This window comes from Staurois parvus, unplaced genomic scaffold (assembly GCF_062004578.1).
Source record: "Staurois parvus isolate SC_StPar_1 unplaced genomic scaffold, SC_StPar_1.0 ptg000438l, whole genome shotgun sequence".
Lineage (NCBI taxonomy): Eukaryota > Metazoa > Chordata > Amphibia > Anura > Ranidae > Staurois > Staurois parvus.
This window is the reverse complement of record NW_028318234.1, coordinates 658,862-675,097: the sequence shown is the minus strand read 5'-3', so window position 1 is coordinate 675,097 and position 16,236 is coordinate 658,862. Positions and strand designations below refer to the sequence as shown.

The following is a 16,236-nucleotide window of genomic DNA, read 5'->3' as shown; positions in this document are numbered from 1 at the left end:
ACTGGATACTAACATTTATAGGTAAAGTTGATCCAGGGAATATCCAATTGCCTCTTGGGGGATCAGGGAGGAATTTTTTTTCCTATCAGGAGCAAATTGGATCATGTTTTGCTGGGGTTTTTTTTGCCTTCCTCTGGATCAACTGTGGGTGTAGGATTATAACTGGATGGACTTTTGTCTTTTTTCAGCCAGACTAACTATGTAACGCTGCCTGTAACATCCTTCAGCATGACTGTTTTGGTGGTGGGTCAGTGATGATATGGGGGGGCATATCCATGGAGGGACACACAGAGCTCTACAGGCTAGGCAATAGCATCCTGACTGCCATTAGGTATCGGGATGAAATCCTTGGACCCATTGTCAGACCCTACACTGGTGCAGTGGGTCCTGGGTTCCTCCTAGTGCCTGACAATGCCCGGCCTCATAGCGAAAGTATGTAGGCAGTTCCTGGTGGATGAAGAAGTTGATACCATTGAATGACCCCCACACTCGCATGACCTAAATCCAATGGAACACCTCCGGGATATCATGTTTTGGTTCATACAACGACACCAGGTTGCACCTCAAATTGTCCAGGAGCTCAGTGATGCCCTGGTCCAGATCTGGGGGAGGAGGGAATACCCCAGGACACCATCATTCGTCTCATTAGGAGCATGCCCGATGTTGTCAGGCATATATACAAGCATGTGGGGGCCATACAAACTACTGAGTACCATTTTGAGTTGCTGCAATTAAATTTCAGCTAAATGGACTAGCCTGCTGCATATTTTTTTCACTTTGATTTTTGGGGTGTCTTTGAATTCAGTCCTCTTTAGATTGAGATTTTTCATTTCCATCAAACGATGGGGCATCCTTACATTCCTAACCCTTTACCCAGTCCATATCAGTATAGATATCCAGCATGATATGTTTCCTCATTGAGATCTGATGTGTTTTCAAAGTGTTCCTTTAATTTTTTTGAGCAGTGTATTTAGTAGTTTTTCTACACAACACCAGGAGATATTTAAAAAAAAAAAAAACACACAAAGACACTGAACTTTAATGGAACCTTTTATTGTGGTTGTTTAGAGATATTCGACTCTTTTACTGACCTGGTAACATACTACACTCTTGTTCCATAGCACACTTGTAAAATGTACTTCAGGCTGACTAGGATTTTATTTCCCTATAAACCATCATTGGTTTACAACATTTGCTATAGAAGCAACAAACACATTAAAAACAAACTGCGAAAATCTCATCACAAAAGAAAAAAAAAAAGAAAGTGGAGTAACAAAAATGTTTTCATAATAACCTAATGTCAGAATTGAGACTTACTACAGTTATCTATACAAGAAAAAAAAAATATGCAATTTGACTTAAAGAATTCATCTCTAGTCCGATCTCTGGTTATGATTGCAAGTTATCAGTCAAAAGCCCCTATTTTGTAGTTTATGCTTCAGCCTTCATTAATGCAACCACAGTATCAGGAGATGAACAAGAGAGGCACAAAAACTGGAGCTGCATGAAAGCATTCTTAGATGTTAAAATGTCAACTCTGGGATATGCAAATGTCTACGGTGGTGTAAGGGTCAATTACCTGTGTGCTCCTGGTCTAGCAATTGGTGTTTCTTGAAAAATAATGCTAAATTTCTTGAGGTAGGTCCTGTAGCAATGTAGCTGGGTGTTAGAAAGTCCATATAGGCTTCATTGGTGAGAATGTAACACACAAGCTCAAGCAGTAGCTACAGCAGGACCCACAAGGTATGCTAAATGTACTACGTTTATAAAGATTCTATTGTCTGCCAGAAGTCACACATGTAAATGACATTAACCACCTCCACATACATGCACATCACCTTAGCAATCTGCCTATTCCAGAGGACTCCTATAAATGGCTTTGATGGTAGGCCTGCATGGTTATACCCATGAAATCTGGAGATTCAGCAACTAAGTGCACTGCAATTACCTGCCAAGCTCTCCAGAAGAGTGAAGTCTAACCATGGTGATCTTAGGTGACAAGATTACTGACTTAGCTAGAGAACAGGTAGCTATCCAGCATTTCTAGAACTTCAAATCCTGCAACTGATAGCAGATTACGTTGGTACAACTAGTTCAATCACAGCTGGAAAGCCACATGTCTTGCATTTTGTTGATACTTTAGTGCAATATTTTAGCAGCTTACTGGTGCTTATTGCACAATTCACGTCACTGTCAGTTTTCTGTCCCCTTTGATCAGTCTCAAGCGACACGATGCTCTGTGACTGAGGAGTGCTTGTCATCAGGATGACCTGCACTGGATGTTTGTCATGCAGCAGATGGAAGACGTCACTGTCAGGATTCTGAGGGGCTGTCCACCAGCAGTTCCTGTCACCGGCAGGAAGCTGGGAGAACCCCCTTACACTGTCAAGTGATTCCGTTTAATGCCGTCTCGAAGGACAGCTGTCTGCAGTGTCAGCATCAGCTATTGGTGGTCTTGACTGACTCCTCCTCCCAGTCTCAGAGATATTGCTTTCGTCAGCTCCTAACCTTCTTTCAGAGTTTGTTTCTTATGACTGAGGTGTCTGACTCAGCTACCCTGTTCTCTGTAAGGTGTTCTACCCTGACATCTTCAACGTCTCCCTCTCCTTCTCCCTGTTGGCGGTCATGTTTCCTGTGCACATTGGTGTTTGGACCACTGCCTGCCAATGTGTCCTCCTCCCGCTGCCGATGGCCATGTCTGTGATGGTGGCGATGATGATGGGGACGATGTTTAAGTGCCTCCACTGGCTCTTCCTCAACTTTATCCTGTGCTGGTACTTCCTCTTCTTTCTTGCACACATCGGGAATCTACAGAACAGATATTTTTAGTGTAACCCCTAAAGTGGATTTTAATGATCAGATTATGTTTGTACATGTCCTTTTCAAATTTTTTTTTACTTAATAGAAGAATGCCTTGGTTTATTTGTATCATTAGAATATTTTTGAAAATATTAGAATTACAAATATGTACATTTGCACTGTGAACATACACTTTTTGCCCTATGGAAGAAGGAAAGGGGATAATCTGAGCACTAGTTTATTTTAGGGAAACCAAAAGCAATCAGCTGAAAAGCCATCCTGGCAACTTTTTCACCAAGGGTGCTTTATCATGTTTAGTTGGAAAATGTCAGGAAGGATATAGAAACACAGTTCCCTAAACTGACCAAAACAGCCAAATAGGGGAACATTCTCTGTAGGAAGGCTTTGGACATTTTAAGCATCAAGTGAGCTTTAAATACGTCCTTACTGACCTCTATAGCTACAGGCACTGTGGAAATTCATAATTAAAGCTCATAACTAATCAATGAAGTTACAGCTCATCTCTCACAGTGGTAACTTGCAGCCTTCTGTGTAGGTGCTCTAACCTGTTGAAAAATGCTGCCCTGTGTGCCTCTGTTGGATGAATTGCTCAACTGCGCTACAACTAATGATGTCAGTGATCGGATCTTGTTTAAACGCTCATTTACTGCATGTAAAGAATATGTTGTGCTCAAGTTAAAAATATGTGAAAACTTGAATGACCAGGAAAAATCCTGGTTAACTTCTGTTGTGATGATGCCTAGGGGGGCACATAAAATCTAATCTTAATCTCAACTAAAATTTAGAACTATATACAACCATTTGGAAGTAAAAGGTTTTTGACTGAAAAGTTTACGCAGGCAAAATAATAATGTAGCTTTGGTTGTAGTTGAGAAAGTTACATAGTAACATTATAGCAGTTATAGTTCTAAAATATTTATGTCATTTAAAAAATATTAATTTCCTTGTGTATTGCCCTGGTTAGATGATCCCTTTCAAAAAAGGAAACATTTTCTCATCTAATTACAGTTTTTACCACACAAGTGGTAGCAGGAATACCTGGTGTTTGCAGTCTCCACAGGTGTTTTCACAATACACTGACTTTATTGCATCCTCCACATAACTGAACTGCAAAAATGCATAGGGAAGCCCGATGTGTTTCACCAAGCACCCACACCTGAAATAAAATATAGAAAATGAAAGCATCTGCCCTAAAGGATTTAGCACAACCATACAATCCTAATACCAATGTTATTTTTATTATTATTAAGCTGGCAATGCCTAAAGGCCTTTGTTTTATAGTGTTTTACACAGCTCTAAACAAGTCATGTCTGGGAACAGTTGACATTTTTCTTAAAAGCCATTTCCCTGTGCAGTCATCTGAACTCCTTCTCAACATTTTGTGACCGACAGTCGCAACTGCCTGTCCACAGGGACAAGGAGAAGGCTTAAGCTGGCCATACACACATAGATTTCTTTCATTCAGCCTGTGGGCCAAGCAAAGGAAATCGAACAGATTTCTCCATCCATGGCAAACAGTGTGGACGGATGAATCTCCTCTGCTGAGTTTTGAATTCTGACAGCTGGCACTTGTGGCTTTCAGAATACATAAACAGATACTGTAGCTGATTGGCTGAAGTCACTGTTTGCCTGGCAATTTTCACCCAGCTCCTTCAACCTTCATTTAAGTTTGTTGAGCCAGGTAATGCCAGCAGGGATACCCTGATTGAATCGATTCCGAAGGAATTGGCTGAAATTGGATCGTGTATGACCAGCTTTAATGCTGCACGAAAGCTATTTCAGCCCAGCTCTGATGTACTTATTTCAGACATTGATAATATAAGGCCCACTGTGTTAAAAAAATAAATAAATAAAAATAGTCCTGGATCTGTGGGATTTAAATAGACCCATCCAAAAATTCTGGTACCTTTGGGAGAAAAAAAAAAAAAAAACACAAAAAAACTTTAACAATTTTCATGGATGCCCAGGCATCTTGATAGCTAGGCGTGCTCTATTATGTAAATTTTTCTGTTAAGGTCAAGTTCTGCCTCACTGCTGTCTATACCGACTGCACCTCTCCACTGGTCAGTGAAGGTGTCAGTCACAAGGATGGACCAATAGCGATCAAGAAGATTCAAGCATTTTATAGTGTGTGTGTGTATATATATATATATATATATATATATTTTAGGAAAGAGTGGGTTTTTGTTAAGCAAAAACGTTTCATAAAACAATGTGGGACTACCAAGATAATATGTTCTAGCTGTTGTCAATGAAATGTAACTGTTTGTACAGGCCACACTTTAACAAGCAAGCAAATTCTGAACTCTGGACACACTGGAAAGCAATTCAGGGTTATTTGCTAATAAATGTATGGTTTTCACAGCTGTCTTATGCTACTGAAAATGAATGTACATCAATCACCTGTCATAAATGAAAAAGTCATCTTTATTCCCCTTCAGTAGTTTCCAGATATCTGGTTGTTCCTCCTCTTGCTGATATACCGGAATGTGTTCGGAGACCCTGGACTTCAGCTCGTGGTATTTCAAGCGTGAGCGTTCCTCTTGGTTGTTGATGACCATAAAGGACACATTTGTATAGCGTTCATTCTCCAACTTCAGCCGCAATTCTTCCAAGCTGATGGAATTAAAGTTACAAGTTTAGACAAAAAAAATTATTTTATGGTACAATATAAGTACGTACAAGTATTTATGCTTTTTTTCTAAGAACTGTACAAAACTGATAGCATTGTGTCCCACCTGGAAGCTTGCAGCAGGCACAAGTATCAGCTTGCTTGAAGAAGTGCCACAACTGTGACTGTTCCATCTGCATCCAGCATGGGATTCTGGCTTCCTATCTTCCAGTCTGGTGGTTTTTTACACAGCGTTCGGTGACCCTGGCTCTCTGCCCCTCCCCAAGGGAGAAGGCAGAGAGCCAGGGCAATAGTAAAGCCCTTCCACATGGTGGGGCCTCACCTGCAAAAGACAAGAACATGGTCAACAGTAATGTCATGAGCCATCAAAGAAACAAAGGAAAAGTCTCAGCTACACACAATGGGGTGAAAAAGATTAATGAATATCATGCAAAGCTGGATTTCACAGAAAGTTGAATATACATCAAGCTATAATTTCTGCATAGCCAACCTCTGAGCAGATATAAAATGTTTGTCCTTGACCTGTTGGAGATATTTCTTCTTTATTTCCTGGATGGGATCTGAACCACCTGTTTCCTCTCTTTAAACTGTTGTCTCTATGTAATCCTTTGTAGACTGTACTAGGGGGTTGATGTCACTGGCTTCCTAGTAGATGTTTCATAAGACGTTTGGCTCACAGCAATGGCTTGCTGGTCACTGGGACAGAAAGCCAGGGGAAAAGCTCTACATGGATAACAGTAACACACAGATAGGACTTCATGTTTTTTTCTTTTACACTTTCAAATTTTTGTTCTCCTGTAATTTTATTTATGTGACTTTGTAGGTTACCATTATTGGAAATGGATGGATTTTGCCAAATTTAAAGTGGAAGTAAACTCCCACTGGACACTGTACTTACAGGTAAGCGTATAATAAAGCGTACCTGTAGGTACAAGGAATATCTCCTAAACATGCAGCATTTAGGAGATATTCAGTGTCCCTGCAGCTGATGACATTAACGACACATGCACTCTGAAGGAATGGCATACCCCTGCCATTCTTTTAGAGCTCTGTGCCGTGGCAGAGACTACTGCAATCATACGCCAGAGTGACATCATCGCAGCTCAGCCAATTAAGCGGCAAGAGCCTATGAACCAAACCAAAAGACCAGGTGAAGATGGAAGCCCTGTCGGTGGTGACAGCACATCGCTGGAGGATTTCATCCTAAGACAAGTTTTTCATAATGCACTAGTATGTAAAGCATACTAGCACATTATGACATTTTACAGGGGAATTTTTTTTTTGGCTGTTTACTACCAATTTAGCGTCCGTTCCTAAAGTGACTATGGGTTAAAGAAATGGGTCACCATCCCCCCCTCCCCAGCAGCACATACAGTTGTGCTCAAAAGTTTGCATACCCTGGCAGAAAATCATTACATTTTGGCATGGATATTGAGAATTTGACTGCTCATGCCAAAAGACTGTCTTTTATTTAAGTGATCATATGAAGCCATTTATTATCACATAGTTGTTTGACTCCTCTTTACCCACTAGCCTACTGGGCACTTATACCCCCTTTCTACCCAGGCCAATTTCCAGCTTTCAGCGCTGTCGCACTTTGAATGACAATTGCGCGGTCATGCAACACTGTACCCATATGAAATAATTTTTTTGTGACAGATATAGCTTTCTTTTGGTGGTATTTAATCACCTCGGGGTTTTTTATTTTTTCTTAAACGAACCAAAAACCACTGAAAATTTTGAAAATACGTTTTTTCTTATTAGTTTTTGTTATAACATTTTGTAAATAGGTGATTTTTCTACTTCACTGATGTGCGCTAATGAGGCTGCAGTGATGGGCACTGATAGGCTACACTGATGGACACTGATTGGTGGTACTGATGAGGAGGCACTGGTAGGTGGCACTGATGGCCATTGACAGGCATCACTGATGGGCACTGAAAGGCAGCACTGATACATGGCACTGATATATGGAACTGTTAGGCGGCACTGATAGGCAACTCAGATGGGCACTGATATGTGGCATTGATGTGGCACTGGAACTGACAGCTGGCACAGATGGACTTTGACAGGTGGCACTGCTGGGGCTACACTGATCATCACTGCCCTGATGATCAATGTACATGTCCCCTCCGTGGAAAGCCGATTACCGGCTCTCCTCTCGAGCTGTCAGCGTGACAGCTCGAGAGGACAGGAATGCTGATAACCGGCATTTAGGTGTTTACATTTCATCAGCTGTGATTGGACACAGCTGATCACATGACCGAGCCGACATCTTCGGCTCTTTCCGTGATCGGTGATCCGCTGTGTCCGAGGGGCATGTGCGGTGAGAATGGGAGGACGTCATATGACATCCTCTCAAAACGAGAGAACCACCTTGCGCCCATCATTGGACTATATGGCGGGCGGGAGGTGGTTAAATCAGAATGACAACAGAAATCACTCAAATGGCCCTGATCAAAAGTTTATATACCCTGGAATGTTTGGTCTTGGTAAAGACACAGGTTAAAATGTCAGTTAAATGGTTATTGTCCCACATCTGTGGTTTTATAAATTGCAATTAGTGTCTGTGTATAAAGAGTAAATGAGTTTGTTAGCTCTCACGTGGATGCACTGAGCAGGCTAGATACTGAGCCACGGGAGCAGAAAAAGATCTGCATAACAAGGTAATGGTACTTTATAAAGATGGAAAAGGATATAAAAAGATACCCAAAGCTTTAAATATGCTAGTCAATACTGTTCAATCACTTAAGAAGTGGTAAATTCAGGGATCTCTTGATACCAACCCAAGGTCAGGAGGAGCAAGAAAGATTGCAGCCACAACTGCCAAAAATAATTCTTGGGGATACAAAGAAAAACCCACTGTACTTGGTTTTCCTCACTCCTGTGTTACTCTGTATGGCCACCCTACATAGTAGCACAGTGAAATGAAATACCTGGCACTTCTAAGTATGGGTAAGCATGCAGAGCACTTCCTTTTCCATGCAACAGTGGGGTCCAGCCTTGTCTGATTGTGTCAAGGAAGGGGTCCATAGCCCTGTGTAAGTGTACAGATTCTTTATTGACTATGGGTGAAGCACAACTACTGTATTGTGTGGGGATTTGGAGATGTCACTACTGTGTTGCTCACTGTTCTCCTTATTGGAGGCTCTGAAATGAGGAAAGAAAACCCCACCTCCACTGAGAAGGCCACCTCCACTGAAGGACACTGTACAGAAGAAGCGCCATGTCACACCACTGTGCTGGGGTAATGCATACATTACATGCATTGGTGTGAGGAGATGCCATTAGTCATAAATTAACAATAAGCCATTTATAACTCTGCCCCAAATTACATCACCAATCTTGTCTCCAAATATCACCCAAACCATACTCTCAGCTCCTCGCACGACCTCCTGTTCTCTAGCTCCCTCGTCTCCTCCTCCCATGCTCATCTCCAGAGCTTCCCCCATCCTCTGGAACTCTCTACCCCAATTTATCAGACTATCGCCTACTCTGCTCACTTTTAGGCGATCTCTGAAAACCTCTCTCTTCAGGGAAGCCTATCCTGCCCTCAGCTAATAATTGAATCTTCTATTCCTCCTACCAGTCCATCCCCCACAGTTATTACCTTTTGTACCACTAGCCCCTCCCTCCTAAGCTCCGAGGAGCAGGGCCCTCCTATCCCTCTTGTATTGAACTGTATTGTTGCTGTATTGTCTCCCGTTATATTGTAAAGCGCTGGGCAAACTGTTGGCGCTATATAAATCCTGTATAATAATAATAATAATAATAGGCACCACAAAACACCTTAACACATTGGCATTGCAGCACAACTCTGACAAAAACTCTACATGCACCTTTTTGATGCATCTTGGTGTGTTAGGCATCCCAATCAAATAGCACAACTGTGTGAATGGGGCCTAAGGCATGGTGAGTCAATAGCGAGGAAAAGATCAACTGCAAGGTGACCAAGAAGGGGACTTTGCCCTCTGCCTTTTTCTGGACACAACTTCCACAGTTTAGTTCTTTCACTGTAGGTAACACAACGTTCCAATCTATGTTATTTACACACCTGCCCTGGCAGGTACCCAGAGTACAAAACAAACACTGTACTGATCGCATAATACCTTTTCATACAAGAACAGTCAGCTGACCAAAACCAGATTAAAAGAGAATGCCTATTTCACCCATAGGTTTATTATTGCCGCATGTACTGTACAGGTTGTTTTCCCCATATCAGTTTTCAGGTTTATAGTCTCGCTGCTCTAGTAGATGTATTTTTCCCTTTCCTCACATTAAATGTTCTGCCAAGCAGTAAATGGTAGAGGTTGACTAGACCCAGACCAAAAAACGTCAGTACGCAGAGTCAAAGTGAAGTCAGAATTTCTTATCTGTAGGCCTTCTCTAGGTAAGTGACTCAAAGCATTTTAAGTAGTAAACTATTTTTACTTACAGGTAAGTTTATAATAAAGCTTACCTGTAGGTTAAATGAATATCCCCCAAACATGCACCATTTAGGAGATATTCTAGTGAGCGGCAGCCGGTGACGTTACCCCGTGCCGGTCCTTCAGAGCTCTGTGCCGTGATGACGTCGTGGCTCGGCCATTCAAGCGAACGCAGCCCATGAACCCAGAAGGAAGGCTGGGTGAAGCCTCTACAGTGGTGACAGCATGCCTTTGGAGGGCTTCATTTCAAGGCAAGTCTTTTAAAATATGCTAGTATGCAAAGCTTACATTATGCCTTTACCTTGCAGGGAGAGTTTTCTTTAATGTTTATTACCGCTTAAAGCTTCTGAATTGCCATGAAAACCAGGGAACCAGCATTTTCAGAAGATCAAAAAATACCAGTCCCTCTATCTCCTTTTGAGGAAACATTGTAGCTTAAAAAAGAAAATATCGTTATGTTGTATGCTTCTCATTTATCATGGAAGTTAGAGTCAATATTGTGCATTGGAGTAGAATACCTCAGCACAATGCTGGGTTGCACTGAAATCCTAAGCAGTGCAGTCAGCCCTGCCCAGTTCACTTCAGCTGGACTACAGAACACCCGCTCCATCTTTATAACATAAGTTGGTTTTTTGTAGTCCAGCAGGAGAGAGCTCAGACAGGGCTGACAATAGTGCTTGGGATTTTATTATAACAGAGGCAGAGTTGTCAGCTCAAACAGAAAAGTCGAGAGCGCCCTGGATGTCCGTCAGGATCAACAGGTATGAGCCCGAACATAGGGGGATGTGCTTGTATTGATGTATGCACCATTTCTTTTCTTTTTTTACTTTGCCCAGGCATCCATGTTAAAGTGGATCTGCATCTGAGCACCACAAACCAAAAATGACATTTAATTACTTGTTAATATTCAATGCAAACTCCCCCAATCATCCATGTCTCCATGCTTTTTTATGCTGAGAAATCATTTTGAAAAAAACCTCCTGGCATTTCTGACATTGGCCATCTTGAGTAAGGACAGATGATTCATGTAGCATTTTCTTCCTAGGATCCATCTGCCCTTAGCTCAGGCATTGGCTGAACTGAGAACCCTCTCCTCCTGAAGACACTTGGGATGTATGGTATCATTTACCTAGGCATGGAAACTAGGAAATAACTGAAGAAATGTTAATGAAAAAAAAAAATAAATATGAAATACTTTCCTATCTATTTACTAACGTTAGCAGCATGAGCATTAAAAATAGTCAATGTTCATCCAGAAAGTGAAGTTCCACTTTAAGCTCTATAGTAAACCTTTTTTTAAAACACCTAATATTATTATTAACAGCATGGTGCAAAGAGCAGAGTTGGGCAGTAATCAAGAAGAAATCAAAAAGCCAATTTTCAACAATCCAAACAAAAAGGAAAAAAAAAACAAAAAACCTGACAGCTTAGGAGGAGCCGCTGTACTAACTATCCAATGTTAGTACAGCAATCTCCCCTGTTGTGCTACTATGTCCTAACAGGGAAGATGGCCCCCGCCAGAACACTCTGGTCGGCGCTGTCAGCCATTGCCTGAGTGCTGATCAAGAGCCGATTTGCAGACCTTTTTCGGTCATGCCCCTTTGACAGAAGCCAGATTCTGTCGGACCGGCTGCCTTACACACAGGCTGAATGTTGGCCGCTGCCGCGAGACATTCAGCTCGTGTACACTAGGCTTTAGAGTGGATTCCCTCACTTAGTCTAGGTTCACACCTGTACATTTTCTGCTGCGTTTTGCGTTTGTGGAAACGCGCAGCAGTCCATTTAACATGATTTCCTACGGGACATATTCACATTTTCGCGTTGTAACCCGGTGCACTTTTTTGGAAAGGGTCAGAGACTTTTTTAAAGGCAAAACACTGCATTTTTGGTTCTATAGACTTCAATGGAGATGCTGCATAAAAGCTTGTAGTGTGTTTGATACATTTTTAATGTGCCCAGCAACAAGTAAAAAAAAAAACAAAAACGCGTCAAAGACACATGTGCAAGAACGCAAAACACACTGCAGAAACAAATTAAACACAAACTGCATAGATGTGAACCTAGCCTTTGGAAGATTTCCTCTAACTTGAAGTTGCCTCTCTAAGATATCCTTTAACCCTTTCCTACTCTGTCCAAAAACTAAAATATACATTTTGGCTATGCACACACTTTAATGCCCCGGTGTGTCAGCCGCATCATTTAGTGTAATGATTATAGAATGTGGATGTTCTATGGGAAGGACAAACAAATCCTCGAATTACTTATGGCCTGGTCATAACAAAGAGGGGTCATCAACTCTCACAATGCCTTGGTTAGTGACAATGGTACATGACGCACGGAGTGCTGGGCTCGGCATCCTGAAGCATGATCCTAAAGACACAATTGTTCCCATATAAAACCCCCCTCTATTTCTCCAGGAATTCATGTAAAAGCAGAAAATAGGAGTCCAGCCAAACTTATTTCTGTTTTCTTGAAGTTTTAAAATATTCCTCAATAATAAATGAGCACAAATATTTAGAGGAGGCAATTTTTAAGTAATCAGACCACTATTTATACTATTTCAGTTGTTTCTTTGAGAACTTGCAATGTTCTAAAAAATAGTAGAAGTCTTTTTAGCAGCAGCCGGGGAATATTTAAAAGAAAAAAAAAAAAATAGGAATTTCCGTATTTCCATTTCGCTTATCTCTTCACGTCAGCAGGGTGGCCAGCAGCCAGGAATAGGGAGTAGGTGGTTTTTCAAGATAAAATGGCTTATCTCATATTTACAAATATACACTGACTTATGTAACAGTTTACAGCCTTATTTACCAATAAACAGGTGACATCACCTGTCACACTCCACTATCGACATCATTGCGGCCACACTGCATTTGTAGTTGCAGCATGGTGTAAAAACTGCTGTTCGGCAATTGGGAAAAAAAACAAAAAACACACAACAGGTGCGAGAAGTCCACAGTGGCACCTTCTGAATGCCTGTCAGCTGCTGCTCCTTTGCCTCTGAAAAGCAATCCACCATGGGACACTTTTCAGAGGGCAGTAAGCACTGCCACCCGTCTGAAAGAGATCTTATTCTGCTGAATGCCTCTCCTGGGAGACATTTCATTCAGGCCTATGCAATGCAATGTCTTGTGACACAGTGTGGTGTGAACAGGGCACACAGAAAACAATACATGCCCTTGCCTTGATATATCTGTGCGGTTTCACCCGGTGCGTTTTTTGGAAAGGGTCAGGGACTACTTTTAACGTAAAAAGTTAGGTTTTTGTGTGTTCTATAGACTTCAATGGAAACGCTGCAGAAAAGCATGTATTGCGTTTTTTATGTGTTTTTGCCACGTTTTTACATTTTAAATCTGCCTAGCAACAAGAAAAATGAAAAAAAAAACAAAAACCAAATGCAAAACGCATTAAAAAATGCAGCAAAATGGCAATGCAGAAACGGCTCAAATGCAACCTGCATTAGGTGTGAACCTGGCCTTAGTCTTTGGGGAACAATTTAGATTCTCCATTATGCAAATATTAGGGATCATTTACAAAGCGCAGTAACCCATAGCAGTTAGATGGAATCTGATGAGAAGACATGATTTAAAGAAGTTTGCACATAGCAACTGCACTTTGCACCCCAAAATTGTCCTGCTAATGTCCTATCATTGCATTCTTCGGCGCAGTGGCTTAGTGGTCAGCTCAGCTGCCCTGCAGTACTGGAGTCCTAAGTTCACATCACAGCCAGGGCTGTCTGCATGGAGTTTGCATTGCGTGCAATGGGGGCTATTTACTAAAAATAGAAAGTGCAGCTCTGCATAGAAATCAGTTTCCAGGTTTTATTGCCAAAGCTTAACTGAACAAGCTGAATTTAGAAGACGGTTGGCTACCATGCACAGCTGCGCCTTATTCTAAGAGCATGAATTTTAGGGCCAATTCCCACTGACTGGTGCTAATGCATGTACATTTTCATCCATTTTAGTCATGTTTTGATGTGTGTGCTGATGTCCATCGACATACATTATATCATTCATCGACATACATTATATCATCCATCGACATACATTATATCATCCATCGACATTCATTATATCATCCATCGACATACATTGTAACATTCATCGACATTCATTATATCATCCATCGACATTCATTATATCATCCATCGACATTCATTATATCATCCATCGACATTCATTATATCATCCATCGACATACATTATATCATCCATCGACATACATTATATCATCCATCGACATACATTATATCATCCATCGACATACATTATATCATCCATCGACATTCATTATATCATCCATCGACATACATTATAACATCCATCGACATACATTATATCATCCATCGACATACATTATATCATCCATCGACATTCATTATATCATCCATCGACATACATTATAACATCCATCGACATACATTATATCATCCATCAACATTCATTATATCATCCATCGACATTCATTATATCATCCATCGACATACATTATAACATCCATCGACATACATTATAACATCCATCGACATACATTATATCATCCATCGACATACATTATATCATCCATCGACATACATTATATCATCCATCGACATACATTATATCATCCATCGACATACATTATAACATCCATCGACATACATTATAAGATCCATCGACATACATTTTGCATTCTAGTGCAATGCAATGACATGAATAGGACACATTGGAAATGATTGTTTTTCAGATGTCCTTCTGTTGATCTGCGTTTCACAGCTGCCCTTAGGGCCAATGCACAGCGGTGTGCTGATCTGTGTTTTAGCGTAGCTGTAAAACACAGATCAATCGAAAGACATCTGAAAAATAATAGTTTCCAATGTGTCCTAATCACACCATAACTCTGCACATGCATATGAATGGACGTCAAAATGTATGTCAATAGACATCAACATGCATTATTTATTTCAGGTACTTATGTAGCGCCATCAAGTTACGCAGCGCTTTACATATATATTGTACATTCACATCAGTCCCTAACCCTCAAGGGGCGTACAATCTAAGGTCCCTAACTTACATTCATACATACATACTAGGGCCAATTTAGACAGGAGCCAGTTAACCTACCAGCATGTCTTTGGAGTGTGGGAGGAAACCGGAGTACCAGGAGGAAACCCACGCAGGCACAGGGAGAACATGCAAACTCCAGGCAGGTGGTGCCATGGTTGGGATTCGAACTAACGACCCTAGTACTGCCAGGCGGAAGTGCTAACCATTTATCCACTGTGCTGCATTAAAACGCATCTAAAATGGATTTAATGTACATGCATTTTCCATACATTTTAGCACAAGTCAGTGTGAATTGGCCCCAAGTAAATCCCCCCAATGCATCTTAGTGCCCGCAAATGCATTGGGGTGCCATTACCAATCATTGGCCCCCGCATGGGTCTGCATACAATGCCCCCTACATATTTCAGGTAACACGCACAGAAACACATTCTCATACTACAACTGGAGCGAGCAAACCCTAAAAAAAAAAAATAAAGCAGCTGGAGCACCCAGTAAACAAATGCTGGGTGTGCTGGAAGGGCCCCCAACTGCTTTCTATAGCTGCCTAAGCATGGTCACAAAGTGTCAATAAAGTTTTCTAGGCGGCAGGAGAGCGGAGTAGAAGTTGCAGAAGAATTAAAGCTGTACAAGCGGCTTAGAGGAGATCATGGAAACTCTTACTCTGCCCCTTGGTCCTCCGCAGACTGCTCTGCACAATGGGCCGTCTCCTCCCTATTTATACTCAGCTTGTTTATCATCCAGCTCACAAAGTCCAGGCCAGTCATGTGGGACGGCCCCAGAAACACAGCTATTGCCTCACAGGCTTCTAAAAGGGAGAAAATGCCAAGGCTGCAGCCACAGCCCCCAGCTGAGCCCCCTTCTTCAGGAATACCCCGATAGAAGAAATATGTCTGCCTGCCCCTATAGAAATAACACCAATTCCGCATGGTATTGTCCCCCGTGTGCTGCAATGGATCGATCCACACAACACAGGGCGTATCCTGACCTCACATTCCTCCTGTGCCCTATGTCTTAGGAAAGATGACACTGCTGAGTTTGTTGTTTTGCTGCCTTTTATGATCTTTTTACAGCCTATTCAGTGTAACAAAAAGTATTCTAAAGATAGAGGACACACGGGGGCAAATTGAAAGGATGAGTTCACCTTTAAGGAAAAAATAATAAATGTGTATATTATTGCAGAAAAGAAAGTTCATTTAGTTTTTGTTCCTACAGGAGCCTGCAAAGCATTGCACCCGTGATCACTGGATGGTGGATGCAATGTCAGGATCCTGCACACTATCCCTCCAGCTTTCTGCCCGTACTACCATACAGACCA

General features: G+C 41.5%; 1 protein-coding gene across 1 annotated transcript; it reads right to left on the bottom strand.

The window, feature by feature from the left end:
• Positions 1-1,037: 1,037 nt before the first annotated feature.
• Positions 1,038-15,735, bottom strand: SELENOP (selenoprotein P). The gene is made up of 5 exons (XM_089687807.1): positions 15,582-15,735; positions 5,559-5,774; positions 5,224-5,436; positions 3,859-3,976; positions 1,038-2,808 (listed from the first exon to the last, which is right to left on the bottom strand). The coding sequence occupies exons 2-5, from the start codon at positions 5,759-5,761 to the stop codon at positions 2,221-2,223; spliced, it is 1,122 nt and encodes a 373-aa protein (XP_089543933.1). The 5' UTR covers positions 5,762-5,774; positions 15,582-15,735; the 3' UTR covers positions 1,038-2,220.
• Between the last annotated feature and the right edge of the window lie 501 nt (positions 15,736-16,236).